At 41.4% G+C, this 20782-nt stretch overlaps 2 protein-coding genes across 3 annotated transcripts in view; one reads left to right on the top strand and one right to left on the bottom strand.

Moving 5' to 3' along the window:
* Positions 1–20782, bottom strand: part of NDUFAF6 (NADH:ubiquinone oxidoreductase complex assembly factor 6) — a 74803-nt gene that overhangs the window by 47182 nt on the left and 6839 nt on the right. The gene's annotated exons all lie outside the window — the stretch shown is intronic.
* Positions 335–16157, top strand: TP53INP1 (tumor protein p53 inducible nuclear protein 1). Of its 2 annotated transcripts, XM_087825283.1 has the most exons (5): positions 335–421; positions 6756–7011; positions 7671–8028; positions 10257–10294; positions 11408–11497. In XM_087825283.1, the coding sequence occupies exons 2-4, from the start codon at positions 6900–6902 to the stop codon at positions 10276–10278; spliced, it is 492 nt and encodes a 163-aa protein (XP_087681409.1). In that variant the 5' UTR covers positions 335–421; positions 6756–6899; the 3' UTR covers positions 10279–10294; positions 11408–11497. The 2 variants fall into 2 exon arrangements, with proteins under 2 accessions (XP_087681409.1, XP_087681408.1); XM_087825282.1 differs by lacking the exon at positions 10257–10294 and having other exon boundaries at positions 11408–16157.

The following is a 20782-nucleotide window of genomic DNA, read 5'->3' as shown; positions in this document are numbered from 1 at the left end:
CCGCCCCCGCCCCCGCCGCGCCCCCTCTTCCGCTCGCCCCTCCAGCCGCCTCCCGGCGCCGGGCTTTTGTTGCCCGGGCTTGTTTCTAACTCGAGAGTGTCGCCCGGCTCCGCGCCAGGTCACGTGCGTTAGTGACAACCTCTCGCAGGGCGGCCCCGGGGCCCGCGCGCCGCCGATTGGAGGAGCGGCGCCCGGCGGCGGGGGGCGGGGCCGGCGGCGGGCGGAGCCGCCGATCAGCTGTTCCCAGCGCCGCACAACAACAAAAGGAGCGAGACGGCCGGCGGCGGCCAGCGGCGCAGCAGCAGGAGGCCGCCCGGCCCCGCCCGCCCGCCGGCCCCACCGAGTCGCAGCTACCTCAGCAGCCCCGCCGGGCCCCGCGCGCCGCTGCCCCGCCGCCGCCCGCGCCGCAGGTCGGGCCCACGTAAGTGCGGGTGGGGCTGGGGCCGCGGCCGCTCGTCCGGCCGCCCGGGTGGCGCGGCCCCGACCCGCGCGCTCCCCGACTCCGGCCTCCGGCGCTCGCCCCCGACACCCCCCGGGCCGCCCGCTCCCTCCTGGCCCCGCGACCCGGTGCGGGCGGAGGCGGCCTCGCCGACCTGGGCCGGCCGAGCCCGGGCGCTGGGTGGCGGTTGGGTGTTTGGTTTCTGCCTCCTCCCCCGGGCGCCCTGTTTTCCTGGCCGCCGCGGGACCTCCTCCCCCCCCCCCTCCGGCCTCCACCCTCCTCCGGCTCGGCCGTTGGGCCGGGACCGCCCGCGGGGGGCTCGCGGCCGCCGCCCTGGGCGGGCCCCTCCCAGGCCGCGCCCGCGCCCCCTCCGCCCGCACCGCTGGCCCTGGGTCGCTCTCCGCAGCACCGTGGGCCGTGCGGCTCCTGGAACCGGCGACCGTCGCCGAAGTGTCCCAAGTGCCCGCCTATCCGTGGCGCGTCCCCGACCCTGCGGGTTGCACCTGTGCAGAGCGCCCTCCGCTTGCCCGTCGTAATCAAAACCCTCATCACTTTAATCCCCGCGGGTGCGGGGCCGACGGTGTGCGGTTCAGCACGCCCAGGGCTCTGCCTCCCTGGTAGGGTCGGGAAACCCGAGGCCCAGAGAGATTGGGTAACTCACACGAGGCCGCACAGCCAGTTAAAAGGACACGGTGTTTTCTCTTTCAAAGGCGGAGATGAACTTCAAGGGGGGGAGGGGTTCCTCGTTTTTATTGTGTTTCCCAATTATGTCTGCTCATTATCTTCTATGTTAATTGCAGTTTAAAGCAGATTAAGGAGGAGCCCCTTTCTATCTGTAACTTCCAAGGACTTGGGTGCATGTTGCTAAAAGGAAGCCTTTTCTGACTACAGAGTAGTTTTGGGAAAAGGAGGGGTGGTGGCCTGTGGGGGGGTCATTCCGAGCTGACAGCATCATTTTCAAAGGCCCCTGCCTGGAGCCAGGGTCTTACTAATTTCTGTGACCAAGGTCTCTTGTTTTTTCATTCTGCTTTTGTTTTTTTTCTGTGAGTGCTCCCTCATATTTCTCTTGGGAATGGCCCTGGTTTCAAAACTCAAGGTTAACAGGCCGTGAATTACCCCCTATGACTGTCTTTGTCCACAGTTACTCCGCCTTGGGGCCACACTGGTGCGTCCCTGGGAGAATAGCCCACTTGCAGCTAGTTGAGTAAGGGTCAGAGGGGAACAAGCAGCGACAGCGTTCTTGCTTGACTTTCCTGAGGTTTAAAATGGGTTTTAGATTACTTAAGTCAGCATGTTTCTTTTTCTAAACTAGAGAGGAGGGCAGGAGATAAAGAGAAAGGTAATTTTGAGGCCCATTTTCAATGGAGATGTGTTAGTTTAGCCACCTGGTATTTAGAAACTGTCAAGAAGCCACATCTGTACATAGAGAAGTTAGATCATCAAAGTTGTAGGATTTTTATTTTTTAATGTTTTTGGAGCCGCCTACTGGCAGCCAAAACCAACTGAAAAGTGCTGTTCTCTGAAGTTCATAGAGCCAGAGTTGACGCTGGAAGGAGCCTGAGAGATCATGTGCAGTGAAAAGCATTGTACTGGGAACCAGACAGACTTAGGCTCCACCCCTCAGCCACTCTGTCACTTTTGAGCAAGTTACTTAATTTCTGAGCCTCAGGTCCCTGTCACATACAATAAGCATTCAGTAAATTATAGCTCTAATTATTATATAAACATAATGTTTATATAATATAAAGACACTCAGATCCAAAGATGCTAAATTACTTGCTCACAGTCAACAGCTAGCTTGGAATGAACTTAATATTTATGGGGTACCTGCTATGTGCCAGGTGCTCTTTTAAGTAATACACACTTAATCCTCATTAATCCCCATTTTAGGGGTGAGAAAACTGAGGCACAAAGAAGTTACTAAATATCCTAAGTTCACACAAGATGCAAGTAGCAGAGCCAAGATATCAAACACAGCAGGCTGACTCCACACTGCCTCTAGGTTGTTGCTAACAAGCTCTTCCAGACTAGCACCTCCTTTTCTGAGTTCTCAAACTGTAATGCTCTTCCCCGTAAGTATCAACTCAGCCACCTCTCTCTGCTCACAGAGCATTTCTACTCAGGTAATAATATGCAACACACTGATGATGAAATGTTAAGTAACAAAGCAGGATACAAAATTGTGCGTTCACTTGTCTACAACTAATGATAAAAAGAAACGTGAAGAAAAAGCTAGAGAAAAATGTACAGTACTAATAGTGATTGCAGCAAGACATGGAATAATCACTATTTTCTAAACTTTCTATAATGTGATTTCATTCATTTTATAATGAAAAGGACATTTTTTTAAAGGGAGGTATTTTGAGCCAGGGTTACAGGGACAAAGCTGCCTTCTTGAAATGCTGGGGCCCAAACAGATATTTTGTTTCTTTTCTCCACTGGGGTGAGCCTGCTCAGCTGCCACATATCTGCCCTGGGTCCCACATGGCATCACAGTTGGGGGACAAGGTGTTCATTCAGGATGAGCAAGGGTTCCCCTGTGGGTGTGTCCTTCCCCCTCCCCCCACCACCCCTGCACCTCCAGCTTCCTGTCTGGTGCAGGGCCTGCATCCATCCCAGTGCTCTGGGGAACTGGGCTTAGTCTCAACTGGTTCAGCAGACAGAAATATACTTGTCGCCAGTATCTGCCTGCATAATTGAAGAGAAATGGGGAAAAGATTTTGAAAACTTTTCCCCCTTCCAGTTTATACATTCAAAAGCTTTATTTACATCAAACCTTGTAATAGTTCATCTTTTGGGTTATGTATCACACCACAATAGATGAAACAAACTACATAGTCCACTTGTCTTCTAACTTTTTGTACATGGAACATAAAGCTGAATTTGAATTCTCATGTTAGAGCTCCAGTTCCCGTGGTTTGGCCATGTTGCCTTCCAGAAGGGTTTCAGGAACACTGTTATGCAAGTGACACTTCCTGTTTACCTGCTTTTAATATTTAATGGCTGAGGGTGATGGATTGTGACCCCAAAAGTATTCAAATATCATTGATTTGAAGACACATTCATAGCACTACAGTGTCGTCATTGGCAGGCTAAACAACTAACAGTCCAATTTGGACGTAAAAAATTGAACCAGGAATCTCGTCAGAGACAGATTCGAACTACATTCACAGCTGAAGATGATTGCTTTGAAAGGGAAATGTCAGCCCTGGCCAGTGAGGGTCAGTGGGTAGAACCCGGGTCCGGGCCTGTGTGTGAAGCAACCAATCAGTGTTCCTCTCTCAAATCAGTGAAAAATGTATCCTCGGGTGAGGGTTAGAAAAAATAAAAAAGTGAAATGTCAAAAGTCTGAAGTTACAGATTGAAGGCTCATACTGGTGAGAAAAAGTCATTTAGTGCGGCCCCTCATCATTTGGGATGGTCTCATCTGCTCTTACAGTTTCTGTCACCCACTCTGTTGGCAGCTCTAAGTCTGTGCCCTCAGAGGAGGCCATGCTCTTGAACTCCAAAGTCCTATGTTCAGCTGCCTACTACTCATCTCCAGGTGCATGGCTTGCAGATTTCCCAAATTCAGGCTGTCCAGAGTGCCCAGCCTGCACCTTCTGCAGTAGTCCTGCTCCATTAAATGGTCACACCATCCCAGTAGCCAGGCTGTGAGCCCGGGCCATTCTCAACGTTTTCCTCCCTTTAACTTCGGACTCGCCTACCCCAGCCTGCTGTCTCTCACCACTGTCCATCTGACCCTTGAGCTGCACCAAAGGTGCCTTTCTTACTCAGTGGCAGGTTTCCAGGTTCCTTCTCTTCCCCCCCGCCCCCCCAATGCTTATTCTTCTCAACCACTCACGATTAAAGTCATTGATTGAAGGAGCCCTTTCCCTGACGTCTTCCCTGGCATATATCACGCCAGCTGTTAAACTCACCACCAGAGGGCTTTATTTACTGCTGTCTCCCCTGCATTTACCACTACCCCTGATGCGTAATAGTGCTCACTATTTGTAGAAAAGTAGTCATTGACCAAGAACTTTGTGCCAAATACCTTGCCAAGTAGGTTGCCTGCATTACCTTATTTTACAGGGGGAGTAGGATCAGGGAGACCATCTAGGAGGTGTGATTGGCAGAGTCTGGAGACACCAGGAAGGTTGGCTTCAACTGGGATGGGAGTGGTGGAGGGAAGTGGGCGACTGAGCCACCCACGCAGCTCAAGTCAAGAGGACTTGCTGCTAGTTGGGGAGGGGTGGGGTGGGGAGCAGGGAGGAGGATGGCTGGGCTTAAAAGAAGCAAGGGTAACTGCTAGGTCTTGTGCCTGAATAAACTGCTGGATGCTGCTGCTTTCTGTACTGAGAATGGGATGAAGGACAGTGCATGTTTGTGGGGAAAAAATGGAAAGTTCTCTTGGGTATGTTAGGTTTGATATGCCCTTCAGGTAATCAGGGAGGCATGAAGAAATAAATCTGGAACTCTGGAGTAAGATTAGACAAGGCTGGAGGTCCGCATTTAGAACTCCACAGAACTCCCTGAGGTGGAGCTGCTGCCAGCTGAAACGAACGTCCTAACTCAGCAGAGCAGCACTGGCCCAGGCACACCAGCTGCTACTTGCCACTGCACAGGGAACGGCTGTTTCCACCTTAGTTTTCTGCAGTGTAAATTTTTCCATGCCAGCTGTAGGAATTGTTTTGAAGGTCAAAGTATGCTGTACTTGCAGGTTTTAAATTAAGTATCTTATGGTCACATACAAGAAGTACAGAGCACAAGAAAAAATGAGCCAGGGAAAGATTGGGGGGGGGGGGACGCATGCATAGGGTGGTCACTGGGCACTATTGCTGGGTTCATTTGGCAGCTTCTGGGCAATTGGCTAACATATTGCAAGATTGTTAATATCTAGTTTTTGTTCCTCTACTTACAGAAAAGCAGTACTGCAGTTTGAAATTAACTAATTTTATAAATTTGAGATAAATTCCAACTTATCCCTTATTGTAAAAGCAAAGATGTGAAAAAGACCCCCCCTTTTTTGCAATTCTCCACAATGTTTTAATTCATAATGCTTTATCTTTTTAAAAAGATGAATTCTAGAATGAATTACAAAAGAAATTGTTCCTAATTCATATGCTAAACAGCTGATGTCTGTTTTGGATTTGATGCTGCACTAAGTGCTGAGGCAGCTACAATGAGTGGCACCATCCCTGCCCTCAAGAAGTAGTCACTCTAGTCAGAGATGCAGGTGGTTCTGATGTGTGATAAAGGGCTCTTCTGTGTCAGGATGGGTCTGGAGTGAGAGGCAACATTGAAACTTTCCAGCCCAGAGCCACAGCCTAAATTGAGCTGTGAAAGTAAATTCTACAATCACTGAATCCACATTCAATTTTATTATTCTTTTTTAAAAATATATATATCTTTATTGGTTTTCAGAGAGGAAGGGAGAGAGGGAGAGATAGAAACATCAATGATGGCAGTCACTGATTGGCTGCCTCCTGCATGCCCCCTGCTGGGGATCGAGCCCACAACCGGGGCCTGTGCCCTGACCAGGAATCAAACCCCAATCTCCTGGATCATAGGCCGATGCTCAACCGCTGAGCCACGCCAACCAGCCTCAATTTTATTTTTCAGTTGATTAGTTTCAGGTGTACAGCATACTGGTTAGACAGTCATGTACTTTACAAAGTGTTCCCCCAGATATTTCAAGTACCCACCTGACACATACATAGTTATTACTATTACTGACTATATTCCCTATGCTGTACTTCACATCCCCATGACTATTTTGTAACTACCAAGTTGTACTTCTAAATCCCTTCAACTTTTTCACCCAGTCCTCCAACCCTCCTTCCCCTCTAGCAACCTTTAGTCTGTTCTCTGTACCTATGCCAGCTCCTTCCTTTTTATTTCACATTTTAAGATATTTACAGGTTGTGTTTGATATTCATTTATGTTTTGTAAATAACAGATGTTGCAGTTCTTATGTTTAGCTTCTGCAGGAAAGGAACGGCTGTAGCTGAAGGCTGAGGCGTGTGCTTTCTCCTAAGGCTGTGCGTGTGTGCTTTTATTTTTTTAATCCTCACCCAGGGATATGTTGGTTTTTTTAATTGATTTTGAGAGAGACATTGACCAGTTGCCTCCCGTACCCTCCCTGACTGGGGATCGAACCCACAACCTGGGTATGTGCCCTGACCAGGAACTGAACCTGTAACCCTTTGGTGCATGGGACAGTGCTCCCACCAATGGAGCCACCCGGCCAGGGCCGTGTGCACTTCCAAAGTCACATGCACACATTGTGTAAAGACTTGCTGACTGAAACAACCTCTTTTCTGTTTTGTTTTAGGGATAATGACTCTTCTTCTCGCCCAAGTTGAATAAGCACCTCGTGCACTTTAATCTTCTGTCAGCGCCATCAGGCCGACTGAAGACAGGGCTTTGAAATCTCAGCTATAAAGACTCCAGCCAAAGTCTCAATCTTGCCTTAACAATGTTCCAGAGACTGAATAAAATGTTTGTGGGTGAGGGCAATGCTTCTTCCAACCAAGCACCAGAATTCAGTGAGAAAGAAGATGATGAATGGATTCTGGTTGACTTCATAGGTAAGGTGTCCTCTGCTGTTAATCATTGCAGCAAAAGTAGAAACACTTGCATCTCAGTTTTTGCATAAGCAAATCAATAACTTTGAAGGTTTTTTAAGACTTAAAAGTAAATAAAAATTTGTATTAAAAAATTGCAGAAACATCCTGTCCAGACTTCCGTTTTGCAACTCTTACACCCGGATCACATCAGGGGCACTTTTAGAAAGCCCTCAGACTAGACAAGCAGAAACAGTCTGAAAGCCTTCCCGCAAAGCCAACACAATCCTTCCCTACAGTGATACACCACATACACACACACTGCTCAGAATTTATTTTATACTCATTGAGTGAATATAAATGATTTTGTTTTGGACCTAAAGAAAGGAATGTGCCCTGGCTGGGTAGCTCAATTGGTTAGAGTGTCGTCCCAATATGCCAAGATTGTGGGTTCGAGCCCTGCTTCAGGGCACATGCAAGAATCAGCCAATGATGCATAAATAAGTGGAACCACAAATCGACATTTCTCTCTTTCCCCTTCCTCTCTATAAAATAAAAAATAAAGTGAAGGAATGTGAGCATCAGCTAATAGCAGCTTCTCTCTTCCTTTTCTGTGCTCTGATGTGATGTCACTGTGACACATCCTCCTGTGGGACTTCCAATACCCATGGACCCCGATCTAGACACTTGCACTGGTTTGTCAGCAGCTGAAGATGAGGAAGAAGACATCAGTGAAGAGTCACATGCCGAACACCCTTCCGTCTTCTCCTGTTTACCTGCATCTCTTGAGTGCTTGGCTGATACAAGTGATTCCTGCTTCCTCCAGTTTGAATCCTGTCCGATGGAAGAGAGCTGGTTTATCACCCCTCCACCGTGTTTCACTGCAGGAGGATTAACCACTATCAAGGTGGAAACCAGTCCTATGGAAAACCTTCTGATCGAGCATCCCAGCATGTCTGTCTACGCCGTGCATAACACCTGCCCTGGTCTCAACGAGACCAGCTGTGGGGCTGACGAATTTCATAACCCAGGTGGTCCCAGGTACGTCATATTTGCCTCTCTCCACAGGCATTCTGTTCAGTATGCATTTTATTTATTTTTACTACAATTCAAAGCTAAGTTTCTAGAAGATGCGAGAGTAATTTTGTTAGAGATTTATGAAAGTACGTGCATAGTGCACAAAGCAGTTGATGGTATAAAAAACTTGTTCAGTCTAGATTTTAGGAAAGTTCTCTATCCTCTTGAGCTGTTTTTGTCTTCAAAGCACTTGTTAACATTCATTGCATTTATTCTCTACATGTATACATGTATATATACACACGCATCTGTTATTGTTTTGCAGAAAGCAGGTAGTTGACGTGCTGAGTAATTTTCAGTGGTGAACACTTAAGGGAATAGGATGATTTTGTAGGAAACAAATGACATTCAAATATAAGATACTGTGGGAAAAGAAACAAATTGTAGCATGCTCGTTATATAATGGAGAGCCATCCATTTATAGCACTCAGCTAATGAATGGAAAGAAAAGACTGGCCTTTGTGCTAAGTTATCTTAGAATATAACTCTGGCACTGTACAGACTGGATTATCTGAGGATATCAAATTTGACAAGAATAGTATGTCTTAATTCCCTAATACTGTCAAGGGTAGGGTGAGTTTGATTCTTTGGAGCAGTTCAGAATATTCCTGTAGTTAGTGCTGTCATCCAAAGGGACTCTTTTTGGATTGTCCAGCCTCTGACTCTGCAAACTAGACCATTGTATATATCTCCTATTTCCTGTTTGCCAAATATAAACAAAGCTGAGGCAGCTTGTTAATTTGTTAGCTTTACTGTACTCTCAAGTCTCAATATTGTAGATTATCTTGAATGAAGATAAACACATGCTTGTACCAAACTGAAAAACAATTTGCTTATATAGTTACCCAGGCTTTCTTCTAGGTAAGATGTTTGATGGGAAATGTTACTTTAGCTGGCACTTTATTCAGCACTCTAAATTTATCAAGAGGTCAGTGTTTCAGGCATTCCAACAAAAATTTACAATATAATTTTTTGGAGGTGGTACTGATTTAATTGCTTTATACTTGATTCAAATTAATTTCTTCAGTTCTTAAAAATTCTTCCTGATTCTGATCTCACCTATGAAGGAATTCCATTCGAGAATTTAGCATGATTAATAGTCACTTTAAACTTACTGGCATTTGTACATATACTTTTCAGTATTTAAAGGATGTGTGTCTGTATGTGTGTGTGTGTGTGTTATGTGTGTATGTATGTATATTCAGCAGCTTTGCAAATAACATTATTACAGAAGTAGTGAATATGCATCACACAAAATTAGAAAATGCAAGTACACAAAAATTTAAAATGACATTCTTACTTCCCAGAGATGAATACTGTTGAGATCCTAGGGCATATCCTCCCACATTGTTTTTCCTGTATGTTCCTGTGCACACAAACCATTTTTAACCTAAATGGGATCAAGCTCCATATGCTGTTTTATAATCTGCCTCTTTAGGCAGTGATCCCCACCTTTTTTTAAAGTAAAATTTCACTTCATCTGCTACACAAACCATGCTCAGATTTCCTCACTGGGGCCCTGAATATCTCTTCTACCGTGTACAAAACAGCATCCAGACTAGGACCTTGCACTGCATCTGTGGTTATGTGTTTATAGTTTTGATGCAGTGAGAATGTCATTTCTTATATCTTATTTTTGTCTCTTGTTATGTTTTGATAAGACATAGGAAAGTTAAATACGTACTTTTCCATATATAACAGTTCAAAACAACACATTTATCTTTATGTGAATTCTTTTTGGGCATAAGAAAGTACTGTAAATTATAATAACTAAAATCTTTTTTAATATCCTTAGTTTTAGATTTGAAATGCTTATAAGTAAGGCCCACTAAATCAAGATAGAAATTAGGTGTTACCAAAATTAGGAGAATGGCTATGTAGTAATTATCTGTATTTTCTGAGAAGGAAATAAATCATGTCTTTCAAAAGTTAGATCATCTCCATCTTATCTGTCCTTGGAGATATTACCACAAAGCACATAGAAGTAAGGTGCTTTATAATTACAGATGAGTTTCAGAAGTGTGTGTTTTGTGTTTTAACCTTTATAAATACTGTAATCTTGAATTAAGTAGTATATGTGCCTTTAATGACCCATAGTAAACCAGTTAAAGTTGACTGCGTCCTAACAGTAAAATTAAATAGCATTTTTAATCTTACTAGTGATTTAATAGTTCACCATTTAACATTTGTAGGGCCAGGAAAAGCTGCTTATAAGACTCACTGGCACAAAGTAAGTATATTCGCTTTGAGACTGTGTGATATGTGTTATCAGTCTGAGCAGGGAGGTTGAGGACTCAGGGTGCCTCCTTTTAAAAACCAGTCTTTATTTTAACTTCTCCTCATTAGTTCGTAATGGGACCTGCTTCAATTCTACTATTTTTTAAAAAGAACAATATATTAAAAAAGAATAGTGTTTTCCTCTAGTGATTACACAGTGTAACTGCCCTTCCTGTGTAAAATAACCCTTAAAAATCTTAAAACTCTTAATGTTATGTGTTAATATAGTTTAATAATATAGTTTATAGTTATCCTATTTCATTAGCTTTCAATATAGAAAACATAATAACCATGTGGTTTGTAGCCAAGGGTCTTTATAACATTGTTATGCAAATACCATTCTGAAATGTGCCCTGTTGTGATATAAATAAGCAGGTAGCTTCTTACTAGAAAGGTGTTAAATGAGATTTTCCTTATGCGTATTTCTATTAAATACAGATGTAAACCTTGTTTCCTAGAACATTTTACTTACAGGCAGAAAGTAGAAAGTGTCTGTGAATGTGCTTTGCCACATGCATCAGTGTTCACCCTGCGTCATAACCATAGTCCTTTGGAGTAAGATTTGTGTTAAAATCCTGGTTGAGTCAGTTAATAATCATGACCTTAACACATCTCTGAGCCTTGGATTTCTGTTCAGTAAAACTTGGAAATTAAAATATTGTTCTCTTAAGATCATGGCAAGAATTAAAATTAATAATATCTGCAAAATAGTTGGCAAATGCAGATATTCAGTAAATGTTAGTTTCTCTCCCAGAAGAACTTTGTAAATGTGTTTGCTTTGTAACTAAAATTTACTCAAAGTGTAAAGCATCTTTATTTAAAAAAAAAGGTCTACTTAATTAACCACCTGTATCACTTACATGGCATAATTCTATTAAAATTGGCTGCTTCTTTCTACCAGTATCAGTCACAATGGTCACAAAATATAAACTTGTCTGTCAGCCATAAGACACTAAGCTCTCATTCATCCATAAATTAGTGTGGCAACTTGAGTTTCTAAGTAACTTTTCAATTGTATGAATAGCCCACTCTGTTACATAACACACCCCCGTCTTTTCTGTTTCAGAGAGGAAGCTCAGGGTGAAGTGGCGCCACACATTCACTGCTATGTTGCAGCTGTTGCTGCTCATACAGCTTTTCTGGAGCAACCCAAGAGCTTTCGCCCTTCCCAGTGGATAAAAGAACACAGTGAAAGACAGTCTCTGAACAGAAATAGCCTTCGTCGCCAAAATCTTACCAGGGATTGCCACTCTCGGCAAGTCAAGCACAATGGTTGGGCTGTCCATCAGCCCTGCCCACGTCAGTACAATTACTAAGAATTTCAAGTTTGGTTGGTTGGTTTCCCTTGGTTTGTACATGTATATGTGGATGTCTGTGCTTGGATGTGAAGTCTCTTTACAGCCACTTGATGACCAATCACATAGTAGTTTTATCAGTGTGTTTAGACACTATCTTGAAAACCAGATTCACATGCTGTGTATCACATAATGCCTTGCTCTTAACATTTACTTTTTTGTAAATTTTTTCAGAATATTTTTGGAAACATATCAATACAATTACAGTGTTTGGTGTTTGCAGATGTCTTTAAATCTATTAAAGTGTACATGAGTTAGCATTTTAAAGAGATTTCTTCTCAAGTCTGAGAGTAGGCATCTTTCAGTTTCATCTTATTTTGTATTACTTAATCAGTCTTTTGAGTAAGCAAAAATTTATTCTCAGGGTCAGCCATACACTTTATTGACCAGTACTTGATAATCTCTTCTGTATATAATGAATACATTTTTATACACTAACATGAGCATTAACAGGTTATAGTTGCCATGGTTATAATGGAATTATGGTTGAATTTTCTTTTGAAAGAAAACTTGATATATTTCTGTGTGTATGGGTTTTTTTTCCAGATTAGTCATGCAGTTCATTTTGGAATTCAGGTACATTAAGTGTTAGTGAGCAGTGCATCAGTAATCTGATAGGACTGTGTGACATGGTACAGACATTACTGGTATCGTGGGATGAAAGCACTTGTCTCACGTGCAGAGGGATTAAATTAGACCTGTGAAATTGCATTTAGAAAAATGTATGTCCATAACTAACCCATTTTCCACTGTTTGGATTCTTTCCTGCCAGCTCTGCCCACTCACCACCTCACTTCAGCTGTAAATTCAGAAGTACTTGTCCAGGCACTTGAATGACTTCATATGTATATCTTCCCAAGGGAAAGTGATAGGCTCTGTATTTCCGATACAGCAATAAATCCTTTGCCAGGGAACCTGTCCTGCCCAGCGGCAAGCAGGGGTGAAGGAATTCCTGGGGGTGTCTTTTCATGGCGTCTATACGAAGGGTGACAGGTCAGCTTCCTTGAGTTTTCAGTTTTTAAGTCTGGCTTCAGGCAGAATCTTGAACCACTATGGCCTGTTTCCTCCACCAACAGGGGAGCAGTAATAGTTACCTCCCTCACCGCTGTTGTGAGGACTGTATCCTGATTTGAAGTGGGGCTGTGCAGAACCGTACCTGGTGGGAAATTCCAAGGGCCTCTCTATCAAATCTGGTGATGGGGGTGGGGCCTGTGGCAGTTTTTCTGCCACAGCTGTTCTTCAGAGTGTTGGTGCTAACGAGGCTAGAGTGCAGGGTTCGATGCCCAGGGAAGCCAGTTAACTTGACATGGAGATATGTTTCTTACCTCTAGCCAGTCACTTTAGTTTTCAGCAGTTGTATGGGTTTTGCTGAGCCATCCACACTCTCACCGATTTCTTCTGAAATTAAGTACATTTACAATCCAAAGCACATTCTGCTGACAGAGCATATTTTCCTGTCTCTTCTGCAAACCTAATTAAATAAGTACACATCTCTACAATATTTCAAGGGAAAAGGCAGCATATAGTTATGTGAAGTATTATTCTATTTCTTAGTAACCCTATAGTGCTCAATGCGGGGAACCATGGGAGACTTTTTTCCATTGGAGAGCTTTGCTCTTTCCTGACTAGACTGGGATGTCTGGAGTCTGAATCGGTCAATAGTGTAGTTAGGTGGTGGCGTTCGGTGGTTCTTCCCCTGGTGTTGATGAAGTGCCAGGAATGTCTCTAGAACAAGAGTCTATATCCCCTTCTCTCCTCATTCCCTTTCCATTTCATCTACCCCTTTATTTATTTGTTTTCTAATTAGGGGCCAAGTCTGTCAAGTTTCCTCAAACTGAGCTAGAAGTTATTTTGTTACTATTGTGTTTACCTGAGTTGGGAGATAAGGTCGAGTTTTCATGAGGGTGTGTATGTTGTTACATCATGCCTGTTATAGGGCCATATACTGGTAACTTGAAGATAGACCAGCTAAATGTTTTCTTGATGTAGCCTCTGAATACATGGGCGTCTCTTTTCACATATTACATGCAAACTGTCAGTACCTCACGAGCTGTAGAAGTTCAGCATGAGAATTTGTTTGGCAGCATAAACAAATTTCTATGTAAACCTGCAGTGGTCCTTTTTTACTGTTTCTTTTTCAGATTTCCTGATACCTTAAACACATCTCTATCAGTTACTGCCTTTTTGTTTTCTTGATCGGGGCCTAGTTTTTTATGCTTTGTTCCTGGAAGACAAATGATTTCAGTCTTTGGGATGTTTTTTCAGGGTAAAGGCTATCACACCATCTGTGATATCATATTGTGGTTTCTGTCTAAAAGTGGCACATATAAGAACTGAAGAAAGTAGTTGCATAATTCAGTTGAGGTTCTCAGTCATTAGATGTTTGTTAGGCATCTACTATGTGCAAGACACAAGACGAGTAAGATGTTAACAAGTTAAGTATTCTTTGAAACACGGCCAAAATACAATTTATTATAAATTATTATTTTTGCTGTTGTAAATATTAGTGGTTTACAGTATGCTTAAGTTCATATTTCTTAAAAATTAATGCAGTGAGAAATAAGACACCTTTCAATTTAGTGCTCTGTTTCTAAACTGATAATACAGAATGTTACTTGGAAAAAGTCTGGAATATGTGGTACCCACAAGCAGTGCTTATGAATGAGTTTCTTAGTTTTTATAACGCATCACGTTTCTCAGAGTTTTTGTTTCTGTTGTTAAAACATTTTATAATGTATATCCTATGTTTATTACTTCCTCCTCAACTAATTGAATTATGTACTGCAATGTAAGTTGAAGATTCACCATCCATTATTTATCTTCTGTAGCAATGCATTTAAATAGGTGGCTGAGGGGGGAATTTTTACAGAAGGTGCAGAGTGTTTGGATTTTTTACTTCCTATTCCAGGGAGCTTCCTTTACATTAATTTTCTGTTCACTTTTCCAGTTTCCATGCAAATAGCTCCTTTTCACATACCTTCTCTGTTGTGTCAGTACTTTGATTCTAGTGAGAAGGCAGTTTACTTAAAACTTGAGAGGGCCATTCAGCATTGCCTGTTGTTTTTACTTCTTAGATCTGTGTAGCACTGGTTGGTAGTCCTTAATTCTTCGTTGAATCTGTCTTTGCTATTTCTCTTCCTCCTCAAGGAAATATATTGCCTTTTTTAAAGAGAAAAGAGCAAAGAAGAGTATCTGTCTTTCTTATCCTCACTTTCTTTGAGTTGGGGAAAAAAATGAAGGACTCCAACTAGAAGATATATATTTAAACTTAAATAGATTAATGGAGAAAGTTTAAGAGTTTCAAGTATTAATTTTTGTTTTTAGCATCAGTTTAGAGACTGCTCCTTGTACTGGAGATACTAGCATATGTTTGTAATGTTACCTTAAAATTATCTTATTTTATAAGGCCCATACATAGATTAAATTCTTTTAAAAGTGGGGCTACTATCATGGATGTTTCACTGCCATCAGCCATGTTGATGCATTATAAATGGCATCCTTGTCTACTTACTTTAATGCTTAAAATTTTATTTAAAATGCTTTATTTAGAAAACCAACACAATGTTTGGTGTCAGCCTTGCCATGTACCAGTTCACTTGAAATTGACACCAATTACAGTGGTTTGGAGTGGAGGAGGTGGTCCTGGACAGCATATGGATAGGATATATTTTTCTATTTGCAATAGTATCTTTTATATGGGAGAAGTTACTATTCAAAGGAAGGCAGCTTAAGTGGATAATGTTTTGTATATCATTGAGAATTTTCCTTAAAACACTTTTTAAAAATTGTATAATTGTTAAATGCCCAGTTTTGCTCTGTATTTGCCTTAAGTTTTAGTATTCGTTTTCTAGATGGACTTCTGAAAACCAGTACTTGGGGAGGTTAGATGTGTATGTTTCCAGGCTTGGTGTGTTTGAGTGGTTTTGCTTGCTTTTTGGTTGTATTTTCCTCCAGAAGCGTGGAACTTTAATACTTCTGTGTGTTATTTAAAGAAAAAAAGGGGCTTTGTTGTTTTTTTCTCTCAAGTAAAATTGTGAATACATTTGCTTTACAAGGGCAGGGCGTCATTTATAGAGACTGAAGAGTATTGTAGGTTGTACTATGTGCCTTCTTGATGTGTTTCTGGACACAAAATTTTTTCAACAACTTGAAAACTAAAAAAGGGACATTTGGTTAGGTTATATACTGTACATCAATCTATGCATAAATGGCAGCTTGTTTTCTTGAGCCACTGTCTAAATTTTTTCTGTTTTTATAGAAATTTTTTATACTGATTAGTTCATAGCTGGTCAGTTTTATACACAGACTAAACAATACAGCACTTTGCCAAAAATAAGTGTAGCATTGCTTAAAAATTGTGTATTAACACCAGTTCTTTGTAATCGGCTTCAGTGGTGCATTTTGCACCACCTGGAGTTATGGTTATTAATCTGTCAGTAAATAAAATGTCCTTTAACTTCACATTTGTCAGATTCTCTTATTTTTTCTTTATGGTCATTAGTCTTAAAACTAGGTGTATCTTAAAATGTTTGCTGTTTAGTTTTACTACCCAAAAGATGTGTTTAATATACACTTTAAGCACTTAGCCAGTACTTTTTCCCTGCAGTGAGTCTGTGTTAAAATATTTGTATTTTATATATATAATTTAATGCATTGGTTCTTAGACTTTTCTAAGCTAGCTTAGTTAATTCTCAATGGCTGTTTCCCCACATAAATGCAGACACCTCTTTAAAAACATTTTAGGGCAGTATGGACAAACACCATGTCCATTAATGCCCCCTGTGTGCAACTCTAGTTTAAATAGGCCAGTAAACATTCAGAATGCTTGAATAGGAAGCTCAAAGAATAAGTCTTGTGTTAATCCTTGGAGAAGATCAGCATTCTAGAACTATAACCTATTTCAGGAGAGATTTTTATCTCAGACTCTCAGTTGAGATGACAACACTATATGGGATAGAGGTGAGGAGGGGTCACCCCAAAGATGAAAATAAGGTCATAAAAGTTGAGTTGGTATCTGCATGGCTGGTTCCTCTCTAGACAGCTAAAGCAGATTGCCCCTGTACAAGGTAGAGGATGCTGACAAATTAATCAGACTCATTTCTCATCTGAATTGGTACCAGACTGAGTATTTATTTTGTGTATTAAGATTCTGATTAACTCAGAAGCCCAGAGAAATTGCCAGCAGAAACCTGGGATGGTGTTTTCAGAAAATCCGATGTATAATCAAAGCAAATTATAATTGACAGCACTTGTACAGTAACTTGCACACCCTGGTCAGGGTTGAACCTCAGTCAGCCAGCCTGAGGGTCAGTCCCACCCACGAATAGCCAACAGCGATCAAGACCCAATGACAACAGGAGGGCCCACATAACTCACACAAGAGACATTCCTAGAGCATCCAGCTCAGGAGACCAAGGCGATTGCATTACTGGGTCCCATAGGACACCTACTACTAAGGCCTCCCCACGAAGACTGGGAGTGAGGTGGCAGTTCTGATACATAGAAACAAATACAAAGAGACAGCCAAAATGGGGAGACAAAGAAACAGGCCCCAAATTAAAGACCAGGAGGAATCTCCAGAAAAAGGGCTAAATGAAATGGAGGCAAGCAACTTATCAGATACAAGAGTTCAAAGTAATGGTTATAGGGATGCTCAAGAAACATAGAACTACTACAGCATGAAAAAGAACATAGAAACCATGAAAAGAACCAGTCAGAAATGAACAATACCGTATCTGACATCAAGAATACACTGGAAGGGATAAAAAGTAAGATGGATGAAGCAAAGGATCAATCAACAATTTGGAAGACAAGGTAGAAAAAAACCCACACCCAATCAGAGCAGCCAAAAGAAAAAAGAATTAAAATGAGGATAGTTTAAGGGAACTTTGGGACAACATGAGATGTAACAACATCTGCATCATACTGGTAGCAGAAGGAGAAGAGAGAGAGCAAGGGGTTGAGAACCTATGTGAACAAATAATAACTGAAAAATTCCCTAACCTGGTAAAGGAAAAAACACACAAGTCCAGTAAGTGCAGACAGTCCCAAGCAAGATGGACCCAAAGAGGCCCACACCAAGACACATCATAATTAAAATGACAAAGGTTAAAGATAAAGAAAATCTTAAAAGCAGTAAGAGAAAAGCAGTTAGTTACCTACAAGGGAGCTCCCATAAGACTGTCAGCAGATTTCTCAACAGAAAGATTTCAGGCTAGAAGGGATGGGCATAAAATATTCAAAGTGATGAAAAGCAAGGACCTACAACCAAGATTACCCAGCAAGGCTATCATTTCAAATTGAACTAAAGAGCTTCTCAGACAGGAAAAAGCTAAAGGAGTTTGTTACCACCAAACCAATATTACAAGAAATGTTAAAGGGCCTGTTTTCAGAAAAAGAAAGGGCAGGGAGGGGAAGAGGAGAAGGAACAGAGGTAAAAGAATAAATACGTACCTGCCAATAATTACTTTTAATGTAAGTGGCTTAAATGCTCCAACCAAAAGACAGGATAGCTGAATGGATAAGAAAGCAAGACTCATATATATGCTGTCTACAAGAGACCCACCTCAGAACAAAAGATACACACAAACTAAAAGTAAAGGGATGGAAAAGGATATTTCATACAAATGGAAATTTTTAAAAAGCTGGGGTAACAATCCTTATATCTGACAAAATAGACTTTAAAACAAAGGCTATAGTACGAGACAAAGAAGGACACAGCATAATGATAAAAGGAGCAATCCAACAAGAGGATATAGCTCTGGTAAAAATTTATACACCCAACACAGGAGCACCTAAATACGTAAAGCAAATCTTTATGGACATGAAGGGAGAGACTGACAGTAATACAGTCATAGGAGGGGATTTTAACACCTTATTGACATCAATGGATAGATCTTCCAGACAGAAAAACAAGGAAACAGTGGCGTTAGATGACACACTAGATCAGATGGATTTTATTGATATCTTCAGAGTATTTCACCCCAGAGCAGCAGAATATACATTCTTTTCAAGTGCACATGGAACGTTTTATAGGATAGACCATGGATTTAAGAAGACTGAAATCCATATCAAGCATCTTCAGTGACCATAATGGTATGAAATTATAAATCAACCACAAGGAAACTGAAAAAACACACTAAGTCATAAAGGCTAAATAACATATTACTAGACAATGATAGGCCAACAATGACATCAAGGAAGAAATCAAAAGTTACCTTGAGCCCTGGCTGGTGTTGCTCACTTGGTTGGGGCATTGTCCCATAGACCAAAAGGTGGCAGGTTCGGTTCCCAGTCAGGGCACATACCCAGGTCGTGGGGTCAATTCCCAGTCAGGGTGCATGTGGGAAGCAACCAATCATTGTTTTCTCTCACACTGATGTCTCTCTCTCTCTCTCCCTTCCTCTCTCTAAGATCAATTTTTTAAAAAATTACTTTGAAACAAGTGTAAATGAGAACACAATAACCCCAAATGTATGGGATACAGTGAAAACAGTCCTAAGAGGGAAATTCATAGCATTACAAGCCTTCCTCAGGAAACGAGAGAAAACTCAAACAATCTGACATTACACTTAAGGGAACTGGAAAAAGAACAATAAACAAAGCCCAAAGTGAGTAGAAGAACAGAAATAATAAAGATCAGAGCAGAAATAAACAAAAGAGAGTCTAAAAAAACAATACAAAAGATCTATAAAATCAAGAGCTGGCTCTTTGAAAATATAAACAAGATTGACAAACCTTTAACTAGACTCATCAAGAAAAAAAGAGAGGACCCAAATAAGTAAAATCAGAAATGAGAGAGGAGAAGTAACAACTGACACCAAAGAAATACAAAGGATTCTAAGAAAATATAATGAATAACTATATGCAAACAAATTGGACAATCTGGAAGAAACGGATAAATTCCTAGAATCTTCCAAAACTGAATCAGAAAGAATCAGAGATTCTGAATAGATGGATTACAACTAGTGAAATTGAAGCAGTTATCAAAAAACTACCAATAAATAAAAGTCCTGGGCCGGACAACTTCACAGGTGAATTTTACCAAACATTCAAAGAACCACCAAAACCTATCCTGAAGGAAGAACTTGGCCTAGATCACAGACCTAAGTTTAGGGAATAGGTGGGGAAGGAAGGCTGAGCTGTAATAACCGGGAGCAGGTCAGAGGTGCTATCTGCCTGAACCTCCTCCCTGGGGTGTCTAAGTAGAGTTTCTGAACTGTGGTAGTCAAGAGAGGGAGACTCAGAAGTGAGGTTTCAGCCCAGTCTCAATTACCTACAAAAGTGGGGGGCAGGGGCAAAGTGAATAAGTGAAATACATTAGAAGCTCCTTAGACAAGTTTGCAATCAGAGAACCAAAAACTTCAGAGATTAATATAATGAGCATGTATCCATCAACCAACTTTATAGATTCTTAACATTTTACCATATTTGTTTCAGATGCTTTTAAGGAAATACAACTTTACTGATATAGTTGAAGCCTGTTATGAATCCCTCAAATCCCATCCATCTCCCCCGCCCCCACCCTAAGACGATTATTTGCAAAGCATGCTTTCATGCTGTGACTACATAATATCCATAACTATGTAATATTTGCTTCACATGCTTTCAAACTTTATATAAATGGTATCATACTGAATGGTTTGGTATAAAATTTGTTTCTCCTCCTCTAAATATTGTCTTTGAAATTTATCCATGCTGACATACACGGCTCCACCTCATTTCACCTATGGCACAGTATTCTGCAGCATGACTATGCCACAATGTATCTACCTATTCTTTTGTTGGTGATCCTGTACATACTCTATGGTCCAGCAATTCCACTCTTAGGCATATACCCAAAAGAAATATGTTTTGTCCACAAAAAGACTTTTTTGTGGACATACAAAAATATTCACAGCACCTTTATTCATCAAAGTTAAAAACAAAAAAATAACAAACCATGTCATATCCATACAATGGAATACTCAGAAATAAAAAAGAACAAAATACTGCTACATGCAACAGCATGGATGAAAGTCAAAACCATTGCATTAAGTGAAAGAAGCCAGACATAAGAGCCTGTGTATGTGTGTGTATATATATGA

The sequence above is a fragment of the Miniopterus natalensis genome, chromosome 16 (genome assembly GCF_054644295.1).
Source record: "Miniopterus natalensis isolate mMinNat1 chromosome 16, mMinNat1.hap1, whole genome shotgun sequence".
Lineage (NCBI taxonomy): Eukaryota > Metazoa > Chordata > Mammalia > Chiroptera > Miniopteridae > Miniopterus > Miniopterus natalensis.
The sequence above is the reverse complement of the archived record's forward strand: the minus strand, read 5'-3'. Positions and strand labels throughout refer to the sequence as shown.

Bases quoted from the DNA above. Each gene is read 5' to 3' on its own strand.
- TP53INP1 (XM_087825282.1), top strand. From the start codon at position 6,900: ATGTTCCAGAGACTGAATAAAATGTTTGTGGGTGAGGGCAATGCTTCT. The intron at 7,012-7,670 runs GTAAGGTGTCCT...ACCCCGATCTAG, and splicing joins GATTCTGGTTGACTTCATAG to ACACTTGCACTGGTTTGTCA. The intron at 8,029-11,407 runs GTACGTCATATT...TTTCTGTTTCAG, and splicing joins CATAACCCAGGTGGTCCCAG to AGAGGAAGCTCAGGGTGAAG.